Raw genomic sequence first — 25827 nt, forward strand, 5'->3', positions numbered from 1 at the left:
TGTTTTCAAATTAAAATTTAAATCCAAACTTCTGCGCGTCTTTGAACCATCTCAACACAAAGATTTTCATTGAATAGAAGATTTATTTTCTACGAGAAGTGGTCGAGTTTAGAATTTTATTGTTTACGTAGAAGTAGGTACTATGAATATGAAGCACGTAATAAAATTACAAAATAGAAATTTGCAAGCAAATCGGCTAATAAATTTTATTCTTGAAATATAGTTAGAGAAAGGGCACTGCTGCTGCAGGCGCAAAATTATGTATATGCAAAAAGCCATTTTATTATTATTCTGTTTATATAATTATTCGATTTGTTGTATTTTATATTCTATTTCAAATAACTATCACCAACTAGATTACATGAATACTATATTCTTCTAAGCTACTGCCGAATTCTTCCGAAAACATTAGGGTTGTTTTTTTTTTAATCTATTTTGGAAGTATATTTATTTTTTTCTAATTTTAACTCAAAGAATATTCTCTTAAATAAGGGCCATATACAGCGCTTGTAAAAAGTATTGCAACACATTTATAACTTTCATAAACCCAATATTTAAAAAAAATGCTTAAACATATATCATTTTATTTAAAAAAAGGCATTTAATGTATTATTTTCAATGTTTAAATTTTTCACCGGTATTCAGATACTCCTACTAACTTTTTATTTTCAAATGGAAAAGTACCAAGTGTAGTATATCAAATGAAAGGTAATTGAATAAGAAATACAACGGTATAATCAGAACTAAAATTGAATCTACAGTTTTCTTTAAAAAAAGAAAACAGTCCATATTCTAGAAAAATTAAGTTTTAAGTGAAAAAATAACAATAAGACGTAGAAATTCCAAATCGTCTTCAATGTGAACAATTTTTTAAATACAAAATGTTTAATACAAAATTTTTAATACAACTCATTAGTGGTTGGAGTCAGTGTTAGATATGTACCACAATTAGAATATCAAAAAAATGAATCTATTTCTGAGAAGTAAAGAATTGAAATTTTAATGTTTTTGAGCAGTTGTATGCAAAATACCTTATGAAGAAGTGTATCTTGTATTTAATGAAAAATATCCAGACCGACCTATTAATAGATATGTAGTTTGTCGAATTAATAAAAAATTTCAACAACCTAGAAGTGTGAAAGCTGCTCCAAAATGTGGAAGACCTCGAATAGCAATTAGCTGTGATAAAGCACTAGACAATTTTCATCTGTTGATTAAAACCCCATAACTACAGTCTATCCGCAAACTTGTCGATAAATTTGATGTATTTACAAAAACAGTATGCATTCTTTTAAAACGAGAAAAATTTCATTCATATACAATTTCCTTTTGATGGTAGGATGGATTTTTGTGAATTGATGCAAGAAAAAGGTAATCAGGATAATAGGTTCTTTTCCAGAATTATATTTTCGGATGAACCAACGTTTTGCTTAAATGGACCTATTCATCAATATAATTTTCACTACTGGTCTACATACAATCTTCATTGGATGCAGACTACATACACATCTACAAAAACCCAATCTATGGAGGGATATAATCGACTACCAATCATCGGTCTATTTTTCATAGAAAAGAAATTAGACAACGCATCATACTTATATTTATCGCAAAATCAAATAGTTCCGTTAATTGCCTCAATTTTTCCTGGGGAAAATGAAGAACAAATAGCCAATATTTGGTTCTAAACAAGATGGTGCTCCTTCACATTTTACTATGAATGTGAGAGAGTATCTTGATAAGATTTTCCCTAGGAGATGGATCGGTAGAAGGCACACAATAGAATGACCGCCACGATTTCCAGATCTTAAACCTCTTCATTTTTTTTCTGGGGTCACTTAAAAAGTTCCGTTTGCAAAAATAGACAACAAAATTTAGATGGTTTATGTCTTAGACTTTTTAAGTCTAGACAAAGCTATTGAACTACATTTTATTTAAAATTTTGAAGTTAGCTCAAGTTAGTTTAAATTAATATGGTTTAACAGAATTTTAATTAATTGATTTTGGACATAAATCGAGGAACATGTACTCGCTATATGCAACAGCAAAAATGAAATGAAAGTACCCTGTAATTCTTTGCGGCTAAAAGAATAAAAAAACTTAGTACTTTTTTAGGTTTCAGTAGATTAAAAAAGTATATTCAAGATTGGGTTAGTTAAAATAGTTTTCTTGTTTCAAGTATCGAGTATAAACCAAACTGAGTAGTTTCTGAAATACAACGCCTTGAAAACGATGCAAATTATGCCTCATCGATATTTTTTGTTACAAGTTTATTTACGATTATTTAACTGAGAACAAATTGTTAAACTTTAAATTTTGGATTCCTAGAAGCATTCGCATAATTTTTTTTGGATTTATCTCAAGAATTTGACCCAACTGTAAAGATGGCACTGTAAACCGCTACCAAATCGGCTTATTTACTTCCTCAACTGACCTTGTTCCTTCATACCAATTGTAAAACCAGGAGAGCATTAGTAAACATTTAAGAGGTGTTTGCACATGAATAAAAATTGTAAAATTCGAAACTCCCATGCATCTAAATAGCTGAGTTCGGGATAATTCTTATAAGGGAATCTATCACCTTGGACAATGTAAATTGATATTTGCAGGACCTAAAACCCCAATTAATTTTTCGCTCGCGCCCTTTGCAGTGAAGCTGCCTGTGTCAACAATACCCATCAGCCCTAGTGAAACTTACCTAATTTGTTAAATACACACAGAGTTAACGCTTTCAGTAAATAAGTTTCTAAAATAAAGGGTTAGCTGAATTTGTAAATTTCAAGCAACTACCGATATTACACACACAAGCTGTGAGGAAATTTATCCTCTTTCGGTGGGCTTTACCACTCGGGCGTACCTTTTGAAGCAAGGCGCCATTAAACCCTTGCAAGAATATTTCAGCGTTGTAAGATTAACTGGTAATTGCCAAAGCGAGCGTTACAATTATTACTTTTCGTTTGTGCCGTTTAGTTCGCTGGGTAATTGCCCGACTACTCCTCAGACATACTTATCTTACGTCATTTGATGAGATCGTAGAAAATCAGGTCGCCAACATGCCTCAGTTAACCCATTCAGATTACCACAAAGGTTCCTTAAGGCATTGTTTCGAAATACTGATATAAATTAGGAGGAGTTCTTGTCAGTGATACGGCAAATTACCTAAGTGAATAACGACCTCGTTATTATAGTGGGGAAGGACGTTCAGGGGTTCTTGTGATGTCTGCAAAGGGCTAAACGTGTTTACTAGTAAAACGTTTTAGAGGATGTCTAATAGAGGCACAGAAAGTCCTGTGGCCTTCAGAGTCTCAACTTACATACTTTCACTTCAAGAATTCTTCATAAACAGCAGTTACGAAAGTTCAAGAATATTCGTTATTATCCAGATATCAGCTCCTCGATATTATTTCAACGTTTCGAGAATCTTAATGAAAACGCCTTATAGATCAAAATCTTAGAGACGACTTTCCCGGAATCCAGAAACTCTTTACTTTACGCGCCGGCTGATTAGTTAACTGCTACTAAATCTCCTTATTAACTGGAAAATTTTCTACGAGAATTTGTGCAGGAGAGGGCACTTTCCCACGCAGCATACTTACAAGTCATAATGATCAAATCATAAGCACCATCGAGTATACATTTATCATAGAAAACGTCTGTTTTTACTGCTTCCAGCAGGTGCGCGGGGCAAGGGGTGGAGACAGTCGGGTTATCAAGGACGTATTTAGGCGCTCCGCCAAGTGACTCTTCCATGAAAAATATATTTGTTTGGTGACAGCACAACTTTGTATTTTCCTACAATAATGCAGAAAAAGAACCAGATGCTATTTTCCCGCACCAGTGTGTCATTGATGGTTATTTTCCAGCAGTTATTACCTTAAAGTCATATCTGTTTATCAAACAGAGTATCTGAGGTCAATATACTCATAGAAAAAGTATTATTCTTAACTCGTAAGTAAAGTGTGTTTCGATGTTATTATTCGATTCACGGTATTTGTTGTGTGAACATCGAAATTTGCTTACCCTGTATATGTAAAAGATCACTTTTGCTACTGCTGCTGTAATTATTATTTCTACCAACACTTACCATACTAACCAGTATACTACTACTAGAATAATATTGCCTCCATAGCTTTGCTGCAACTGTTGAAGGACCCATACTTGCACAAATTGCAGATAGCAATAAAAATAAATATATTTGTCTCTTTACCTTTTGGATTTATTGTCTCATAAGATTTTCTTGGCAACTGGGCTATCACGCACGCGCATTTCGAACATTCTCGGGCATTCTCTGTCGTAATTTTAGGGCACAAGGTCCGTTCAATGTCATCAACTTTTTCGCACAACTCGCAGCAAGGTTTTGACTTACTTAGTTGGACAGTACGTCACTGTGCGAAAAGTCCCAATAAAATGATACCGGGAGTCTCTAAAAGCTGAATAAAAGTCCACAATTAGCTCCACAAAGACCTTTTTCCTTCAAAAAATAATTGCATTAGTCGATTTTATGTACGCTTTGATTGCCGCTGGAGATTCATAACTTGATTTTAATGTCGTAATAAAGTCTTACTCGTAAATTTTGCTTTCAGTGTAAAGCCTTCTGGTCATTATATATAATCTAAAACGTTTGATAGGGATTTCATTTTTAGGGTGAATAAAACTCTATAATTTTATGGCTCTTTATATTTCACGCTGCGGATGGAGCCATTATGCTGCTCAGCTACTCTCTTAGGCATTTCTTTTGCTTCAATGCATCGCCCATTCGACCTTTCCCTGATAATCACTGCATGATGGATGTCGTTTGAAAGTATGAAATTGCACTTGTCGGAGGGACGCCATCGCTCTGCAAGAAGGCAAAATTTAACGAAATTGACACTGTTGTCGTAGTTTTGAATTGATTAGCTAGGACAACAATGTCACTTTTGATAACTTTTGCGTACTCTGCGAACAGTCCACGCTTCAGATTAACGGTGAGAACTAGTCATAACGTACACGCTAATTCTTGCTTCTTGTAGTAAGTGTTCATTTAAGGGCCAAATTGTTAATGCGCTGTTAACGTTAACTCCGAGCTGATTTCCATAAAAACGCTGAAATAGAGCCTTGGCATATGCGAATTTCTATCATAACTAGGTTGATGTTAAAGTTAGCCGCATATTAGTAATTGGGCTCTTAGTATAAAACTTTTTGATAACTTTTGCGTACTCTACGAGCACGCGGTGCTTCAGACTAACGGTGAGGTATAATCATAGTATACATGCCAATTATTGTCTCATGCAGTAAGCAGTCACATAATGGCCAAATTATTAATGCCCTGTTAACGTTAACTCCGGGCTAATTTCTATAGGAAGGTTGAAATAGAGCCTCGGTAATGGCCAATTTCTATCGCAACTAGGTTGATGTCTAAATCAACCGCACATTAGTAATTGGGCCTTTACTAAAAGAGTATGAGAAAGAAATATTGTCCCAGATCGATCATTTTTTATTTTGCAAAGCGAAGGGATGTAAATTAGGCTAAAATGGGCCCCCATTAACAAGCAATCTAGCCCTGGAAGGCTGGAAGCAAATAAGGAGGCACTTCGCTTATTAACTGAAGGTACTCGAGATTGATTTCAAAATAGATTATGATGTTGGAACAGGGGTTTAAATTACAGCAGGGCCTTGACGCAGTTTCAATTTAAGTTACAGTCTTAATTAACTGACCGTTTAGAATAGCTCTCGACGAGGCAGAATCGTACAACATAAAATAAACGTAGGCATAAAGTTATTTTTCGTTGTACAATCGCCGGTTTGTCTACAGCAAAATACAACCTTAAATTTTCCCAAACAGGTCGAATTTTTATTTCTCGCTTCGACAATTTTATCTAGCACCGTTTCGGTAACATCAAATTTCTCTATCTTCCCGTCGTAGCTCGCTAATATTATTGCATTAAACATGAAAAGGGAACTGCTTTCCAGACTTATCCAGGCGCGAGTCCCTACGCCATTCAGGCCCTTTGTGCGCCCATATCCAGACCGTCCTCTGATATTAGACGGGGGTCTGTATTTAGTCGCTTTTCCTAAACCATTCATATGTATAATTTACACTTTAGTTGACAAGTGGATAAAATATAGTAGAATTTTACGATGACAATTACTTGGAACGTTCAAATACGCACAGGATGCGGCGCCCTACAGTCTGAATTCAATTTTCATGTTTTTAGTATGAGAGTTTCATTAATGGATTTTAATGGCTTCTTTGATGGTAATATTTTCACGAGAACGGCGTATTACTTTCGTCATATTTTGCGAAGATTTTCTTTTTTGTCCCCTGAAACAATAATTAATTTCAGGATTTCACGCCTTGAACTTCTTCCGCTGAAACTCATTCGATGTTGTATTTTCTACACCTATAGGTGGAACCATTTGAATTTTGAGAGTTGGAGTGTATAGTTACAAAAAGATGACTTATCCTCGTGGCTAGAGTTTGATGTTCTTCAGAACGAAGGAGCTCTCCTGAAGGTTTCCTGGCGTCTGTTGAAGCCTTTGCAGCTTTAGGACTCTTTTGACGAGTTTAAAGTAACGCAAGATGATGTCTAAGATGCTCTGGAAATACTCAAAGTTGATGATTCCTTAGGAACTCTATCGAGGATCTTTGACAGTTTAAAGAGCTCTGAAAGTTTGTGTCAATGCTTGAAAACAAGTGTTTCCTAGATTCTTGAGATAGAGGTGGTCGTTTCCAGGGTTGTTGGCACTCCGAGGATCCACTGTTGTAATCTTATGGAACATGAGTCCATCTTGAAGACATTATCATCCTTGAAACTCTCTAGAAGTTGTTACAGGAGGATTAGATTCTAAAAACTCTCTCGCCGAGTTCTTAACAGATTGAAATGCTTTCAAAAACAGACTTAAATTTCAGGTTTTTGATATTTATTCAGAGGAGTATTTTCAAGATTTAGGAAACCTTTTTGAGGAGTTTTTGAGCTGCTCCGCAAAACGTTGGGGGTCTTTAGGTTCTTAAAAAATACTTCAGGTTTTTTCAAATTTTTAAGATACTTTCACGTGTATTTACAAGAATTCTGAAGTTCTTATGAGACTATTTTGAATATCGGGGCCTTATTCAAACGTTCTTGATGTCGGAACGGTACGACCCTCTAAATCCTTTTACGCCACCTAAAAATTCTCATAAAAAGAAGTTTCATTAGAATAACAGAGAGTACAATTTTAATGCATATTAGAAGTCACTCTTCTGTTCTCCAGGTCGCATTCAGGCTCATAGAGTTTTTGTAAATCGCTTGTGAAATTTTTTCAAGTTTCTTTAAATTTAATTAAATTTAAGATTTTTGAGATACTTTGAGGAACTGGAGGCTACTAGCTTCTTAAGATCGTCTCGAAAATTTCATGCTTAGCGAGTATTTTTAGCTCCTTTTTGGGATCTCTATACCTCTGCATTTGGATTTCTTGACACACTCTTTATGTTAAGGACTTTAGGTTATTGTTTCTTGGTGTAGTTTGCTTAGTTAATTTATTTTGTACTTTCATCCCTTAAGTTACGCCCATGTGTATCGATACGTATTTGGAGAATTCCATCTGGGCGCTAGACCATCGCACCCATCAGGCCATATCGAAGGGCTCTTTATCACTGAGAAATACGCTACTCGTCAAAGGAAGCTTTCTAAATTGGACCATTGCCGCGATCTGCAGTTCGGCGGATCTGCAATACTTGAATGAAAGCGACTTGTATAGGTATTTGCCAGATGGCGGCGATTTATGATCTTAGGCGCGACCATTGCCCGTAAGGGCTTCTGGTGTTGGTGTGCCCCTGATTGGAGCTCCTCCGGTTTAGTACTTAAGGGATGATCGCAGTAATTTTACTCTCTTTGACCAGTGCTCGCTCTAGATATGTGATCGTAAACGTAACTCGTAATCTTCCCAACTAAGCAAACTCCCACTTCATACTTAGACCAATATTTTATCATTATTTATATAAGTGAAAATTAATACAGTCCACTTTCGTAAACCAAATTGTTGTTTTCGTGGTTTCGTTTATCGAAGGAACCTCAACACTTTATATTGTGACGTTAGTAATGTTATGAAGGGTCCTGCTGAATTGTATTTTTGTTAAAACACGCTATATTGAGTGACATCTCAGGTTCTTAATCAATCAATCAATTGAGTTGCACTGCCATAAGTTAAGGAACTTGAAAGCATAGAGCATATAATAGAAGCCTATTTTGGTAAAATACAAAGAGCAAATTTAAGACGCTATAATAAATAAAATAAATTGATAGAGCTTATTTGCCTTAAGCTCCTCAGGGTTTTGAGACGTTGTGCAGTTTTACTGGATTTAAATTCGTAACTTGTCCCTCGTGCTTTAATTAGGTGTTCAGATCGTGGGAAAATGTGTTATAATAGGTGCAAGAATTAGGTACTCTCGTGATCTCTCCTCATCAAATACTGACATCGTCGAGATATTCAGGAGTGCGTTTCTTCTAGGTGATGTGGGCCTGAATCTTTCTTCCCGAACGCCTCGAATAGGCATTATATGGGTTTAGGTGCCTACGTAGGTACTTTTAAAATACATCTTAAGAAATCTCCCGAGCGTATAAATCTCTGTAGGCTATTTTCGTTTAGAGAAAAAGGCTTTAGATAGCCAAACTTTCTATTTACACTTAAATAAATAACAGTACATCTCGGACTGAAGGTCTCCTGCCACAGCTGAAAATCTGTCGATGCATCCTGCCTAAATTACAATTTTATCTTGAACAAAATGAATTAAATATTACGAATAAAATATCTCTCCCCAAGAAGCACGGGTAACGAATCAACAGATTGTACATTTAGTTGGCCGGATTCTCGGTGTGAAAAATCACCCTGAGATCGTTGACAGCCTGTTTAAAAATTTATGAGTGCATTTGTTAACTCCGTTTTAGTTATCTCCTGGTTCTCCCGAGGAATAACCCGAGCCATTAAGTTGATAAGAGTGGAGAGTAAACATCAACCTCGGTAGCCACTTGGCGAAGATGGCATTTGCAATGCATGACGCCTTTCCGAAGGCCTTATAAACTGGACGGTTCTTATCGTTTACAGCTCCAGAGTAATGGATTAAATCTTTACCGATTCCGCTTTTGACGGTCGGATGCATTATACATTTATATGGGTTTAACACGATTTAAACATGTAATTTATTTTCTTTAGTCCCCATAATCCCCGAGTTCTTGTACGATATCGACCATCCAGACGCACCATTGGATGGAAGACCGGTGATCACCACCACCACCACCAAGCAACCTCCTTGTGACAAATACATCAACATAATTAGGCAGCTAAGTCCTGATTTTAACGAGTCGTTCTATACTACCACGAGTAATTATGGTAAGTTTGTTGTATTGCTATCTACTCGATTGACAAAACGAAAACGATAAAGAGGCCTTCGTCCTCATTTCTGCAAAACCGCGCATAAAAGGGGAACCCCTTTGTTTCCATTTTTTCGAGTCTTTTATGTATGTCTGAAAGGCAGAAAAATACGACGCGGTGGGCTTTTCATTTATCAAGTCAAAGCGATATTATATAATTTCCTTGCAACGTTAAGCTATCGAATCGGCCATATGCGAACAGAATGAGTTTGATTAATATTTTTAATTAAATGATGTGATTTTCAGATAATTTGACTCAACTGGAAGAGACCCAGTCCAAGAAAACCAAGAAGCATGAAGATTTGGTTGATGAAACTGTCGCTGTGGGAATGCTCTTTGCTTCGAAGGCATTCGTGCAGTTAGTGGCTAACCCATTTGTAGGACCGTTAACTCACAAGTGAGTTTTCATATTACTATTAAGATTGCAAGCGTTCAATATTTATGATACAGACTTTAAACATATACATATATGACATACAGGGTGACCTAACGAAAGCTTTGCACCTCGATTTTCAATATTTAAAATGAAAATGTGTAAAAATGCTTGGATCCGTTGATTTTTGATTCCAGAGGGACAATTTTTTATTGTATTTTCAACCCTTCAACTTGAACCCATGAATAGGGATGGGAATTACCCCCCAAATTTTTAATGGGAAGGAGTGTCGAGCAATACTTCAATATAAAAATAATTATACCGTGATTATAACTTCCAAGTTAGAAAACATCGCCACTATCACCGTTAATATGACAGCTTGCCAAAGTTTGTGGAGGAAAAAAGCTTTCAGTTAATCATTACTTTATTAATCTACTTTACTGCAGAATTCAAAATGAGGGTAGGAAATCTTTTAAAAGTGGCATATCACTGAATAGTTTTGACACAGGTGAGTTTTACCCCTAATCGTGAAATTCATAAATACCATCTTATTACACCCGAAATTTTATGTAACGTAAGACAACGCTTTTAACAAAATTTATTTTACTGTATAGAGGTAAAGGGTGGTCATTTCTAGCACTTAATAAATTGACGAGAAAAATAATGTGAACGCTTTTTTCAATTATCCACCTTCTTTAAGGAAAAACTACAAATAAAAAACGCCCCTTTTAAATTTGAGGAATAAAACTCACCTCTGTTAAAATGATTCAGTGATATCTGACGTTTAAAGGTCTTTCTACGCTCATATTGAAGTCTGCAGCTCTTATTATGATAAATGAATTATAGACTTTAACAAACTATCATATCAACGAGGATAATAGTAGTGACTTCATACTTAGAGGTTATAATACCTTACAAATACCTTTAAAATGAGGTATCACTTAATGTCCCTTCCCATTAAAAATTTTGGGAATAACTGTCACTCCTGTTCAGGCGTAAAAGTCGAAGGGTTCAAAATACAATAAAAAATTGTCCTCCTCGAATAAAAAAACGACTGGTCTGAGAATTTTTACATATTTTCATTTTAAATACTAAAAATTGAGTTGCAAAGTTTTCGTTTGGTAACCCTGTATGTTGTATACATTTAAAGCGGATTACTTTATTTGGGAATAGAGCTCCACACACGAGTAGGGGCAGTTGGGAAGGTGAAATCACACATTATTTTCGGTTATAACTAACTGAGAATAATATTCACTTTTAGTAAGCACGCGAACGAAATCTTTCTTAAAAAATAAAAGACAAAACAAACTAAAAAACAAAACAAAAAAATAAAAAAATATAGAAATAAGAAACCTATGAAACTGTTGAAAAATCATCTTAATTTTGTCTTTAAATTTACATTATCTTATAACTATTATGTTTTGATTTGTCTATTATTACGATACGATTACGTTAATTTTAAATTGAAATGGTTTAGGCATCATTTTTATGGATATTGCATAGAGTATTGCAAAATATTTTTCAACGAATTCAAAAGCAGATTCTGCATTCAAAAGTATGGAAAAGGTTTGTTGTCATTTACTATTCAAATTTTGAGACAAAAACAATATTATGGCTACAGTTTTACATGTTGAAGTTCCAATTTATTGCTTTTATTAACTGTATGTGTGCATTTTTTCAATTTATACCACTATTCACAGCACTTATTTAGATTATCCCTAAAAGAAAGTTTTAAGGATGTCTTCCTTTTTTCATACTAAAATGCACAGTGTTTTAAATATTTACTAAACACAAAAATCGGAATACTGAATTTTTCTTGGATACTTCAGGAAATATTCGAAATTTTCTGAAATTTAAAGAGACTCAATATCACACAGCACACAGTTGTTCCAATTTAACCAATTTTATATCTCTTGCGGTTTTCGAGATCCTCGTACTCACCCTCGAATTGGTATAACAGACTAATGTAAAAGAGAAGGCCATAAGCACTTCACAACTTCTATGTTATAGGGTTTTTACCATTACTAGATTTAACGGGATTTTATAAAATTACAAGAAAATTGTCTAAATTAAGCAAAAATTAAATCCTAAACAAAAAAAATTAAGGAGTTTCGAGTCAATGGTGACGTTTCATTTGACTTTTATTGTCATGGCAACCATAAATAAAACTAGAATGGGAAGAATAGTGACGTTATAATCGATTATAACTCGGTCGGTAAATAATGCGCTATATAGCACGTGTCATTTTTTAACCTGTTATTCCACTATTTTGGAAAAAAAGGCGAGAAAACTTATTTCACAGTCATTCAACAGACCCAATAAATTCAAAGCTAGTAGTGAGAAAAATAATTTCCAGAATTTAGAGCCCACAATAAGACAACGTCCGATATTTAATAATTAACAATAAAATTCTGGAATGTGGCCCATGAAGTTTGAATAACGAGCTACACCTAGAATAACTAGGAATAAAATTGGGAGTCTTTTAAAACTGTAATGTAAATTTAATGTGGTAACAGGACCCCTCAAATCTGTATCTGTTAGTACACCGGATATCCGGAAACTCATACTCCAACCTTCGGTAGTATCTAAAAATGTACCCTCCTACATTTTCGTTTTCTCGCAAATTAAGATTAATGACTTTTCTCTATTCTCATCTTTGCTTATTTTATTTTCCAGAATTGGCTACAGTGTCCCCATGTTCGCAGGTTTCATCATTATGTTCCTTTCTACGATAAGTAAGTAGCGTCATCGTTCTTGATTAAGAACTGATTAAGGGTACATTGCACAAAAAAAAATAAATTAATCAACTGGGGCAACTCTTCCACCAGGTGTTTGCTCAACTTAATATAATATTTAATTAATGAGTTAAATATGTCAGTGAGATTTCCATTAGTATCGACGTCGACCTAATTCGCGTTACGTCCCAGTCTAATTCGATTAGGACCACTTAGAGCACGGTCTTGTCACAAAGTGCTCCCTTACTCACCCAGGTAATCAAATTGAGCACCATCAATTTATGTGAGCCAGTTTTTATACTCACTTGATGTCAGGGACAGGGATCCGACCCTGTAAAATGCACTTAAATACATATTAAATTTTTTGTTTACTCCGAATCAAAGTTTTCTGTTTGTCTTTAGCTCCGGCCCGGTTTAACGGAGGAGTACACATTATTAACACATTATTTATCAAAAAATAAGGAAAAATGAATGAAAATGGGCTTGAATTACCCTCGAAACAGTCCAACATCTCCGTGACATTCGAGTTTAATGATGCAACGTCGAATTTCGATCGGTCCAACAACAATGAACACTCGAGGGTTGCTGCTGATGACATCTGAACGGGGAATCCAATAATTAATTTAACTCACAATGAAGATTTTAAATTTACCATAAAGTGCCGGATGTTTTTCAATTAACGTCCTTTATGTTTAGAAGATTCATTAATAAATTAATTAGGAAACTATTTTATTCACGAGTTGTAACTATGCACGTATAGCTGGGGGCGAGATTTCGTATGGATGGGGCAATTAGGGGCGAGAAAGCATAGGGGGTGTCCTACAGCGAATTTGGTCTCGAAAGGAAAATTTATTATGCGGAAGTTATAAGTTGAAAATTTGTCTTTACAGGAAAAGTAACTACGCAAAATAACTGCCAAAATTAAAAGAAATACGGCCTCATATTGGGGAACATTCTAATCAAAAAACTTTCGAAATCTCTTTTTCTCTGGATCACTGAAGTTACAGAATCATGCGAAAAAGCTTGGGCGCTATTTTGTATACACATTGTATAGAGTTTCCAGGAGAAGCATATAGGAATCTGAAAAACCGTGAGAGATGCGAAGTCGTTTAAAGTAAAGAAAAGTTTATGCATGTTTAAGCGATACGAAATGCTGTTGTAAAATTTAAGAATTCCGAATGTTTGATGAAAAACTAAAATTGAAAAGAGAGCTGGGCTTGCAATTGGCATTTTGACCCACTAGAATGTAAAACCGAAAAATTCATCTTCTGCTCTTCGTCCTTGACCAACTCCCACAAATTCTACAGAGGTGGCAATATACTGTTGGTACGGGGCTTAATGAGACTGCAGGAATTGATAGAATCCCAAAGTTTCGACCTTTATTATAGTCTCCCTCAGGGTTATCTACTTTCTCCCAGTCTTGCCACATGATAGACGCTCTTATGTGGAGCGTATGAGCAATTTTTCACGCTCGTGTGCTACGAGGTATTTTTTTGGCCTATTATGAAATTTAATATAGTATTAACGAACGAGTAACAAAAAAGTCTTTGATTAAAGGTGCCATGAGGAAAGAAATCATTAGCTACTAAAATCAGCAACCGCAGACACTGCGTATAAAAAGTCGGAAAATAGTGAATTATCTTGTAAAATACACAACCTATTAAAAAACGTATTATGAAATTTCTCACAAATTCATTTCAAATGAGTTCAATCTGACGATTTTGCTGCATTCGCCACCCCTTATGCTCTAAATGGTTCTATTGGAAATCATCAAGGGACGTCAAATCTGGTGATCTAGGAGTCCATCTTATACAAAAAGTATTATCTAAGTTGGAACGTACCTACTTGTTGCCTAAAGTATGGATCTCCAAACAAAATGCAATTAGGTATCCAACATTTGTTTATTACCCGTTGCTGCTTGTCGCTTTCCGAAGCGAATTGTATTTTTGCGATTTTCCGTTCTTTCGCATTTACACACGGTTCCTAAAACTATAGATTTCTATTCGAAAATGGCAATAATTCGGAAGCGAAACATTAAAGAACTTTGCTGTTTTAATCTAACGATAAGTAACGTTATACGTTCCTTTTTTGTAAGAGGTAGTAGAGAGTAGGTAATCACTCATTAACACTGATACTTGATGACTATCATCTAATCTAATCTAAATAAATCTAATCAGCGACCTAATAATCGGACAAAGTAGTCAGGTGTTTGTATTATTAAAAACACATAACATTAAAGACAGGATTCTGTTAGAATACAATAGCTTCTAGACTATTTGCATTATCTGTAGGACATGTATAAATGTAATCTGCTAGTTTGTGACTCACCTTGTATATTTCCAAACATCACCGAATAGTAAAACTTTCAAAATCTTTAAATTTTTTAGGCGCTTTTTCTATAGATTGTGTCTTTTCGAGATAATTCACAATATATTACAATTTATTCACAGAAAACAATTTTTAATTTCTAGTTTTTGCATTTGGAAGAAGTTACAGTGTGCTGTTCATCGCCCGAGCCCTCCAAGGCATCGGTTCGTCATGTTCGAGCGTCTCTGGAATGGGAATGTTAGCTGAGCGCTATCCAGATGACAAAGAACGAGGCAACGCGATGGGTATTGCATTAGGAGGCCTGGCCCTAGGGGTGTTAATAGGACCCCCGTTCGGGGGCCTCATGTACGAGTTCGTCGGAAAATCAGCCCCCTTCCTAATACTGGCAGCACTGGCACTTGCCGATGGATGTGAGTATCCCTCAAAGTATACAAGGCTTCATTTGATGCATGATTACGTTCCGAAATCTGAAATGACCTTAGAGCTGCAAAAATATCGCTGGGCCTTTTGTATTTCACGCCTGATGTCTTCCTTCGAAAAGGACTGATAATAGTGTTTGCTTAGTGATTTTCCTTTACAAAGCGTTATTTGCAGCTTTAACTTTATTGGATTTTTATTTAAGATGCAATAAGTTACCATACAGTGTGATTTTATTAGGGTTTAGAGCGAGCTTTAGAGCTTCCTCGATCCGATTACAGGTTTTATTCGCGCTTTTTATTTCCTAACCGATATAATGGAAGATCGAATGAAAGGCTATTTACATAAAAGCCACAAATTGAAAAGTTTGAAAAGTAAAATCAAATTTGCTTAAAATATAAAATTAGTTTTTTTTGTGAGCAGTATGTGAGATGGTCATAATGAGAATCTGATTCTTAATGAAATGAAAACACGACTAAAGGGATTTAATCCGAAGGGATATGGAAATAGATACCTTCATCACTGGAGAGATAGAGCTCTAAATAGAATGTTGGTGATAATGGGAAAAAGAACGCCTGGAAAATGAGACGATTTGCGATAAGCCATTGGATTTGATAAAAACGGACCTTTGTTTAGGGTTTTCAATCGACTGGCTGACTGAATAATATTGAAAGGGAACAATCGTTTCAGTATTATTGAGACTTAACTTTTTTTTCTCTATCTCCTTTAATTACCGAGATTTCCTATATAAACACCGAGATTTGCCCACACTGTACAAGCACCTTCAATGAATACAAAAAGTGCATTCCTCACTATACAAACAATCATTTTCCTACCCAAAACAAATGTTATCTCTTTCCAGTACTGCAACTCCTTATGCTCCAACCTGCAGTAATCCATCAAGAATCAGATCCACCCTCTTTAAGGTCTCTAATCATGGATCCCTACATAATGATTGCCGCAGGTGAGTACCCGACGTGTCATCGAAAAAATGCACCGATATTTTGGACGAAATTCCAGGAGCAATAATTTTCGCAAACATGGGTATCGCGATGCTGGAACCCTCTCTGCCCATTTGGATGATGGACACCATGGGCGCCGAACGATGGAAACAGGGCGTAACGTTCCTGCCTGCCAGTATTTCATACCTTATAGGAACAAATTTATTCGGGCCTTTGGGCCATAAAATGGGTCGGTGGCTTGCAGCTCTTATAGGGCTGATTGTCATAGGAATATGTCTTATGTGTGTACGTATTGAGCTTTGAATTAGAAACTTGGCCACTCTCAGCAGAGGTAACAGCCGTGCGATAGTTATGCACGTGACTGAAACTTCGAGCAAAAATGACCTCAGGTCCAGTTAAATTCTCTTTGATTGGGCATAGTGTCATTTATCAGAAATCCCAACATTTGTATGCCTACTGACTCTTCGAGTTTAAATATTCACATATGTAAGTTTTTTTAACGTTGTCTAGGATTTTATAGAATTTATTGATATTAACAGATACACTAGATTTCTGCTCGCAGATAATAGGTTCAGATGAGCCACTCGAAAGAAAGAAGACCTTCTAGATTCGGGGCGCTTTTAAATACTAAAACTAAGGGTAATAAAACAGTATCGTACCCTGGCTAGAGAGCAATTATACATTTATAATGTTGCAGCGGTACTGATAGCTCTTGGTCGGTACTTCCTCATGAATGTCGACAAAGAGCGGCTGCACTTCCTCACCAGTGCCGACAAAGAGTGGCTATCCTTTCCCACAAGTATCGACGAGGGGTGGTTAGACGTTAATCATAAAATATCAAAATCACATGAAAATAACGATTGCAAAACCCTCTTAATTGACGAAAATACTTCTAACCCGGTTGCGACATACATGGGTGTCCTATAGGGGCACATCAACACCCTCACAGCTATTTCATCTTAGGTCTAACAGGCCTAACTTAATTAACAATATTAACACTATCTCTATGTACAACTCAGAGATTTCCTGATCGTACCTCGACTTTGTCGTAAAAATAGAGAAGTTTCTACATATATACAAAAGGGTTAAAGCTATCTGACTTATGAATCCCACACATATATGATGGGGGGTCCCGAATATTCCATTTTAATATTGTCCATTCGATACTTTTCTTGAAATGGCAGACTTCCTGAATAAAACATAATTCACCTAAATTATATTGGATTTAATTTAAATTAACGAATTAAAACGCAACTGCCTACTACTTTACCAGTAAAACCTCCAACCGTTTATTCAGTTCTACTACTCGTGCAGGTTATATTTTATAACTTTGCTATCTATTCTAGACTTTTCTTAACTCAAAAGAACTTTTCAAATATATTTCGAGAAACTTCGAGATCCGGAATATCTAGAAAACAAAAGTCCAAAAATTTCTCGAGCTCTTTATTTGCTCAGATATCTCACAGCAGGATCTAGCGTTTCAAACAGTGTTGTCTTGCAATTGTGTGATTTTGAAGCGACTTTTAACTTACACAAAAGTAGTGAAGCCACATGTGTTTTTTACAAAAAAAAATTAAATAGTTCTGTTCCTGTCCTGAAACTTAGATCTAAAAGAAAATATCGCATTGACTCTTATCAGGCATTAAATGGCAAAAAAATCCGAAATAATGAGTATACAGTATTCTAGACGCAGTGTGTTATACAGGGTGTGACATTTAACTTCAGTCATCGCAATATCTCGAATAATAAGCGCTCTACGAAAAAAAAACTATTATGAAAGTTTAATTATTTCGCGGAGAAAATACATCAGTGCTAAAATGGGGCAAAATGGTTCAAATGCATCGGTGCCCATCTGCCCTTCCATGTGGGGGGACGGGGGGTAACTTTGATTTCCTGAATGGCATCCCCTACTTTTTATTGCAGATTCGAATTCTACGGCAAAAAACACGTAGAATTTATCGGGAACATTTTTTTCGACTCACGATACATGGCGCAGTAATCAACGAAGTTTAATTTTCCTTTCGCTTATGATTTTCCGGAATGTTTGGTGAAATCTGTTTAAAAAAAACCTTATCCTCATGCATTGTTGGAGATAAAGAAAAATTACACATTTTTATTTGTTTATATTTTTGGTTTAAAAGCATAAAAAAAAGAAATAACTCGATCAACAACTAATTTTACTCAGATTTATTTCGGATTTAATAACACATCAGCGCGTCCAGCAGATGCACTTCTCAGTGGTGTTCGGTCGTTCGAAATGCGGATTAATAACTGCATTGAAGTTAAAGGCCATCATTTTGAGCACTTTAAAAACTAACCGCAAAAAGTTTTTGTTTACATTGATTTTAAAGCAGATTTCACCAAACATTCCGGTAAATCATAAGCGAAAGGAAAATTAAATTTCATTGATTAAAGCGCCATTTATCGTGACTCGAAATAACTGTTGCAGAGAAATCCTACGTGTTTTTTGTCGTAAAATTCGAATCTGCAATAAAAAGTAGGGGATGCCATTTAAGAAATCAAAATTTACCCCCATCCCCCCCTCTTAGGGAGGAGCAGAGGGGCACTAATTTTAGCATCGATATTTCCTTCGCGAAATAATTAAACTTTCGTAATAGACATTTTTTCCTAGAGCGCTTACTATTCGAGATATTGCAATGTCCCAAGTTAAATGTTACCTCCTGTAGAGGTTTCACTGTGTTATTATCGCTTGTTACAGATTCCATTAGCCACCAACATGAACCATCTGATAGTACCCAATGCTGGGCTGGGATTTGCGATCGGCATGGTGGATTCATCAATGATGCCCGAACTGGGCTATCTGGTAGACATCCGACACAGTGCAGTATACGGCAGCGTTTACGCAATCGGAGATGTGGCTTTTTGTTTAGGGTTTGCCATTGGTGAGTTTCAGTTGGATTCCACGTAACACAGGTACTTTCTACTTTTACCGGACATTAAAAAATGCTTACTTAGTAAGTGAAAAAAAAATGCCGACGAAAACAATTATTCCGATTTCTATGGCAGTGGGTCAGACAATAACTACTATTGAACTATTAAGCGACAAAAAATCATAGCAGGAAGTAAGATTCCGCTATGTAACACTTGCAGAGAACGCCCATTTGAGCTCGATCGTATGGTCAGTTGGTCGTTATCGTAACCAAAACTGGCCGAAACGACCGCACACTAAAATGAATGAGTGTTGGTAAAAAATAGCAAAACGAGTGTTATGTAATCGCGTGAATTGACTGCCCGTGCCTTATTATACCTACACTAATAATAATTGATACGGTAAATGTGGGGAAATTATGTAAAAGCGCCTATATTTGCATAGGTATTTAGATTTTGGTACCTTACATGCACTCGTACTTTTCGAAATTTGCATTAATTATGTGGAACCTACCTATGAAGTCCAGTTTTGAGAAAGCAATTACCAGAATTGTTTGCGGTCGGTACTGATATTATAATGTTTATTTTCAGTAGAGCCTTTTGTTTTTATACCAATTAATTCGATATTTGCCTAAAACTGTGCGGTAAAGTCACTTTATCATAGGAAAGCATAACAGCATTGTCACCTCCACATTTTACATATTTTTTCCTTCATCCACCGAATCCCCAGTCTTTAAAACTCTAAATCCCTTCTTATTAAAAGGTTTAGTTTCCCCGCACGTTTATCTTTATTTTAGTTTTAGATATAAAAACAAATAGCTGGAAACACAAAAATCTTGTTTTCACAATACAAGGAACCTAAGGGCCAATACACCAATATCCCGTTAATTTTATACCTTATTGAGATTTGAACGTGATTTTGCTTCCCCATGAAAACATTCCAACATTAACAACGATTTCCATAATAGTAATAATATTCCATAAATTCATAAAATTTTCCAGAAATGTGCGGTTTACAATCACAGAGGAGTCACCAAAGCTTCATCAACATAGTTGCATATTTATATAGGGTTGTCTAATTGCTATTGGCCAGTATTGCTATCTTCTAAACCGTAAACGTTACAAGTTTAGTTAAATTAGACAAAAGTTGTCAAATTTGATGACAAGCTAAGATCTCGAGGCACTGTTGTTAAAATTTGTTCGGTTTCGGAAGTATTAGGAAAAAACGAAATTTTGCCGAAAACATGTTTCGTTTTTTATACTTTTAGGTTCGTCTTTTGGAAACTATAAATTTTATTTTGCTCTAATGTTAAAACTCTAATGTAGAACAAAATAAATTAGGTACCTCTGTTGAAATAAGAAATTAAATTTGTGATCCGGGTCATTGTTGAATTTAATCCAAGTCCGTATTTAAAAAATTGAAGTTAGTGCCGATATCTCAGAAACTAAAAGTGATATTTTCTAAAACTCAACATTAGTGCCAAGAGCTTTAAAAACCAATAAAATGTTGTAAGAAAACCCTTTTTCGAAAATCCTTAGTGTTCGGTTTATTTACAAAAAACGTTTTCGGCAAAATTTCGTTTTTTCCCAATGCTTCCAAAACTGAACAAATTTTGGCAACAGTGCCTCAAGATCTTAGCTTGTCATCAAATTTGACAACTTTTGTCTAATTTAATCGAACTTGTAACTTTTACGGTTTAGAGATAGCAATAGTAGCTCATAACAATTGGACCACCCTATATATTTTATATCATGCCGGATTCTTTCATGTTGAATTTGGTTTTAAGTTAAAATTCCACACCAAACTACAAAACTTGTATTGCTTTATTAGTGATTTTCCTGTTGTTTATATATGTTTATCACATTACATATGTATTTTTTTAACTCTCAGGTCCTGCGTTGAGCGGCACACTAATAAAAAATATCGGTTTCGAGTGGATGCTATTCGGAATTGCCATGCTCGATTTCCTCTACGCGCCGCTACTGATCAGTTTAAAGAGTCCGCCTACAAAAGAAGAGAAAAAGGTAATTGCAGTGTTACATACCACAAATTAAAAAAGGAACTAACTAATTCTGTAAATTCCTTTGCAACTGTTTATTTCCTGATTAAGTTTTTGTTATTATTTGTTGTTACAGACAATAAATGTTCTTACTATTCCTTTTTAATGTTGAGTTTTGCTTTTAATTGCCCATGCTGTGCATTTGAAGATAACAATTATTACAGATGCTACTGACAAATTTTTTTATTCATGATAAATTACATTTTTGTATTATTTCTTTTTTGCTTTGTCCTTCAATCCTTGAATTTCCCCAGTCAAAAAATTTTCTATGCGCAGATAAATTTATTAGGAATACCTAATGTAGGTACATAAGTATGTTTGATACAATTTACTACTGAATGTTCCAAAAGTAAACCGCCAACCTCAAAAAGGAGGAAATGTGAAATTTTGACATTTTTGGAAATCCTGTTTTTCACTCTAAACCACAACTATGGATTGACTTTCAATTGAGGCCCAGGAATTTCGGAAATGTAATTTTTGCCACTTCAATCCGTCTTGATTTAGGGATATTTTCAAAATTCAAAATAAATATTAAAATGAACATCTATCTCAGAATATAAAAGATAAGAGAAAAAATAAAATTTCAGGACATTGACGAAATTTCTGATGTGCTATTTTTTGCCCTAACCGACTGACGTGGGTTCTGTCGAATTTATTAAAAGTGGATACATCAGTTGAATTGTTGATAATATGAATGACGAGAATATTTTCGAGATTGATATGGGTCCTGTATTGAACTTGGATTCCTGGGAGACACTTTGATTTTAAACCACTTTGATCTCAGAACTCTATACGACAGTTTGTGCAGACTCACAGAGACCTCATTTAGATTCTGCTCACGACGATATCATCACTCAAAGGCTGAAAAGTTGCCAAAATAGTGAAAATTCGCGACAAATTCTGACATCTGATTTTAGAGAGTTCATTCGAAGCTTTTCGCAAGCTAAAAATCTTCCTTTCGGATCTCCCTTATTCCAACATTTAATAAGCTTTCTGAGGAAAAATCCACTGAGCGGCCCTGCTCCATTGAGACAATGGATACTTCCCGCCATTGCCACTTTTCCTTTTTTTAAATATAACAAAATTCATATTTTCCCGTACTTACACATATAAACGTGTTATATTTCAGTCACTTATCACAGGAGATCACTCGTCAGTTAGATACGTCACTTACCAAAACGAAGAAGAAGAGGAATAAAGCAAATGCGATGCGGCATGATGGATTCAACTCTTGTAAAGATATTGTATAAAAGCGTCACAAATTCATAACAACTTTTGATTTTTCCATATAGTGCTTTGTGGAACAATTTGAGGACTTATTAATGGAATAGTGTACAAATGCGCTGTATATGAAACCGAAGCATGGAACAAGGACACACATGTTAATTTCCTCTATTAATTATTTAAAAAAAGAAAAATATTAATTATATGTCTGACTGTCTATAATCACATAGATGGTGCAAGCTCTCTTGATATTTATATTGGATGGAAGCAGCAACTCAATCAAAATTCAAAATTTGCCTTCCGTAAGGGCCCTCGTGTGAACCTCAGTGAATGGCTGCACTGGATTCATCCCTCACAAGGAAAGGGGCGAGGCAATAAGAGTCCCTTAAATTTTGGTTCTAGATTGTTGGAACATTCTAATGGCTACCGAAAGCTCTTCCACCTACACCCAAAAATGCGATTGTCATATTTAGGAATTACATACTATTCGATGTCTATTTAACCGTAATGTAGCAACTAATATTGACAAAAAACATTGAAAAAAGAGAATTGCTGGGCCAATCAAAACGCCATTTACCCCGGAAAGAGGCTTTTTGTGCGTCTTTAAAAGTTAAAATCGTGACGTTGAAGGACTTTGTATATTTTAAATTTTAAAGACAAGTCTCAATTAATTTGGAGTATGATCGGGCAAGGGACCTAATACTGTTATAATGCTGCTGCTATTTAATTGTATTTATATTTACCAATTTTGCGTATTCCCTATCTAAGTCCCGCTAATCAAATGTTTTTACTTCAATGGGAGAAAAGTTTTGTCTCCTTGGAAGGTTATTGTGAGTAGACAATAATCCACAACTAATTAATCGATTCTGACCTGATTATTTATGTTGAAAATATTTTAAGCTGGTGAGGGTCCGAAATACAATAATTGGGCAATATCGTAAAATCTAAGCGATTTTTGCTTCAATTCTTTGATTCAATCGGTAGCGTAGAACATTTTAGATGTTTAAAAGACACAATGGGAGGCTGTTAAAGTTTGTCCCCCAGATTTAGAATGTTATTCGATGTTATAAATGCATGCTTAGCTGTTAAAACTCTAAGAACTTTATCTCAGTTAGCCAAAGCATGAAGGCAAAATAATTTTAAGGTAGTTTGTCTAAATGTATTGATGTATGTACAACACCTGTTAGTGGTGCAAGTATCAAATAAATTCAGTTAACTAAAAAATCCCGATAATGATTCTTTTCATCGACTTTTTCGGGTTTGGTCCAAATCAACATTAAAACCGTTGGCTCACACTTCCACTGATATGGAACGGCCTAACCGAGTCAAGCCGAATTTCCAACAATCTACTGGACCTTTAATATTAGAGTTTTTCAACATTTGAACCAGAAAATTCACACTTCGTATCGACCAAAAATGTAGAAACCGATCTACCTACAATGCAAGACGTGTTGTTTTCTAATACAAATAGTCACTCTATTTCTATTTTTGTATTTAACGCTATAGGTTATTTGTACCATTTTTCGTCAATACCTTTGGCTCCAATTTCGTAAAATGTCTGCGAAAGCGTATACGAAGTGTGAACATTTTTGGGTTGCACTTGACTTAACATTATAGCAATGTTCGGTGGAGCTACCGAGTGATCACTCAAATTTCACATCTAGCCAGCTGTGGAATTTTGCACAAGAGAAATAGAAGATGAAAAGTAGGTCGTAGCTTGATCATATGCCACAAAATGACGTTAAAATAAATGTTTGATGAAGGCGCCGAGTGTTTCATCAATGTTATATCTCTCGGGACAGTTCCGGGTCGGCGCAGGACAAGTGGAGTCCGAGGTTTTTTAGTGGGTAGGCCCAGTAGGCGAATCCCACACTATCCAACCGCCGGGACAACAGGCTGGACGTCTTTTGAAGATTTTTCCTCAAAAAAAAAGGAGCCGAGTGAGGTTATGTTGCTTTTTTACTTTTAATTTTCAAAATTTTAATTAAACATTTAGATTATGTTTTAACAACACAAGTCTAATTGTTTGAAAAATTTACAATAATTGCTGAAAATGTTGTCCATTTACTTCAATGCACAAATTTACCCAATACTTCATACTCTCGAAGACATTGTCAAGAACTCTATGTAAATTTATTAAACGATTGATAATATTCTCTTAGATAATCTAAGGTTGTACGAGCTGTATGAATTTTTGCTCCATCATGTTGGAAATCACCCTGTTGTAATTCGTCACGGTGTAATTGATTAATGAACTCGTCCAACATATTTTGATAACGCTCTGCTGTACACTCTCGTTGAAGAAAATTGGTCCAATTAAACGTATATGGGAGACAGCAACCTAAACTCCAATTTTTCGTGGATGTAATAGAGATTCTTGAAATACATGAGAATTATTTGCACTTCATATTCGCATATTTTGAGAGTTCACATATCCCGACAAATGAAACCAGCCTTCATCGCTAAAGAATTATAGATCCAGAAGATTGTTATTCATAGTCTCATTGAACTAGGTGCAATAAGTTATCCTCGTTTCATAATCTAAAGGCCGCAGTTCTTGGAACACTTGCATTTTGAAGGGAAACAAATTTATGTCCTTTTTGAGAATTCTGAGACAGGTACCATAAGACAAGTCGATCTGCTGCAGCAATCTCCTCAAGGAAGTATTCGGGTTTTCATGCATTATCTGTCTTAAATTTTCTACAGTGTCTGGAGTTCGTTTTTTTTTGGTCTTCTTCTGCCTGACTTTCTCTGAATGCTGCCGGTTTCACGAAATAAATTTACAACATACTTCGGTTTATTTGCGAAGCTCAGTTCATCTGTTACAACTTCAGGGAAATTTTCACGAAATTCTCTAAAAAGGGATGAACTTCATGAACCCATTCTCCATTAATTTGACGTCCATTACGAAAATAGGCTTCAATTATAAGTGTTTTTTGCTCGTCCGTGAACACCGTTTTGCGGTAGGTACAGGAATCTGAATTTAAACAAACGATGCTGTGGTCTTAAAAAAGACCAATTTTTTATAAAACGGATAAAATGAATAAAATAATAAAGAAAGGAAAACGAAAAAATGCAAAGGCCGAATGGCAAATAATCAAAATAATAAATAATGATTGGCTAAATGTCTCCGAAAGAAGCGTTTCGGCATGAAAAATTAGTAAACGACGTAGATTACTTAGGTAACCAAATATACATAAACGATAGTCGACTTAAGCTCTTCTCTTCAACAAATTCCACAGCTTATTAAACTTGAAATTTAAATGATTACACTATAATTACAAAAAGCGATAGGGATCAGGAACATCCCCTTTGATTAAGGCTTTCGAGGAACGTGTTAGCACAGACTCAGTAAATTTCTAAAATTCTCTACGTAAAAAATTGCGAAAACTTCTTTCCTTAGGCAGTCAAAATTATTAGAAAGAGGAGGAAAGGAAGCTCTTGTGAAACTAA

The 25827-nt window shown here is 35.4% G+C and overlaps 1 protein-coding gene across 2 annotated transcripts in view; it reads left to right on the forward strand.

Moving 5' to 3' along the window:
* The window catches only part of Vmat (Vesicular monoamine transporter), a 34886-nt gene extending 11295 nt beyond the window's left edge, over positions 1-23591 (forward strand). The window contains exons 3-11 of one of the 2 annotated variants that reach the window (XM_066403130.1): positions 9169-9345; positions 9633-9783; positions 12436-12494; positions 14966-15232; positions 16102-16203; positions 16260-16486; positions 18921-19104; positions 20982-21115; positions 22280-23528. In XM_066403130.1, coding sequence (XP_066259227.1) covers positions 9169-9345; positions 9633-9783; positions 12436-12494; positions 14966-15232; positions 16102-16203; positions 16260-16486; positions 18921-19104; positions 20982-21115; positions 22280-22348 — 1370 coding nt within the window. In that variant the 3' untranslated portion in view covers positions 22349-23528. Of the gene's footprint in view, positions 1-9168; positions 9346-9632; positions 9784-12435; positions 12495-14965; positions 15233-16101; positions 16204-16259; positions 16487-18920; positions 19105-20981; positions 21116-22279 lie in introns of both variants that reach the window. The other variant, XM_066403131.1, reaches the window with a different exon arrangement.
* The last annotated feature ends 2236 nt before the right edge of the window (positions 23592-25827 follow it).

This window comes from Euwallacea similis, chromosome 28, assembly GCF_039881205.1.
Source record: "Euwallacea similis isolate ESF13 chromosome 28, ESF131.1, whole genome shotgun sequence".
Lineage (NCBI taxonomy): Eukaryota > Metazoa > Arthropoda > Insecta > Coleoptera > Curculionidae > Euwallacea > Euwallacea similis.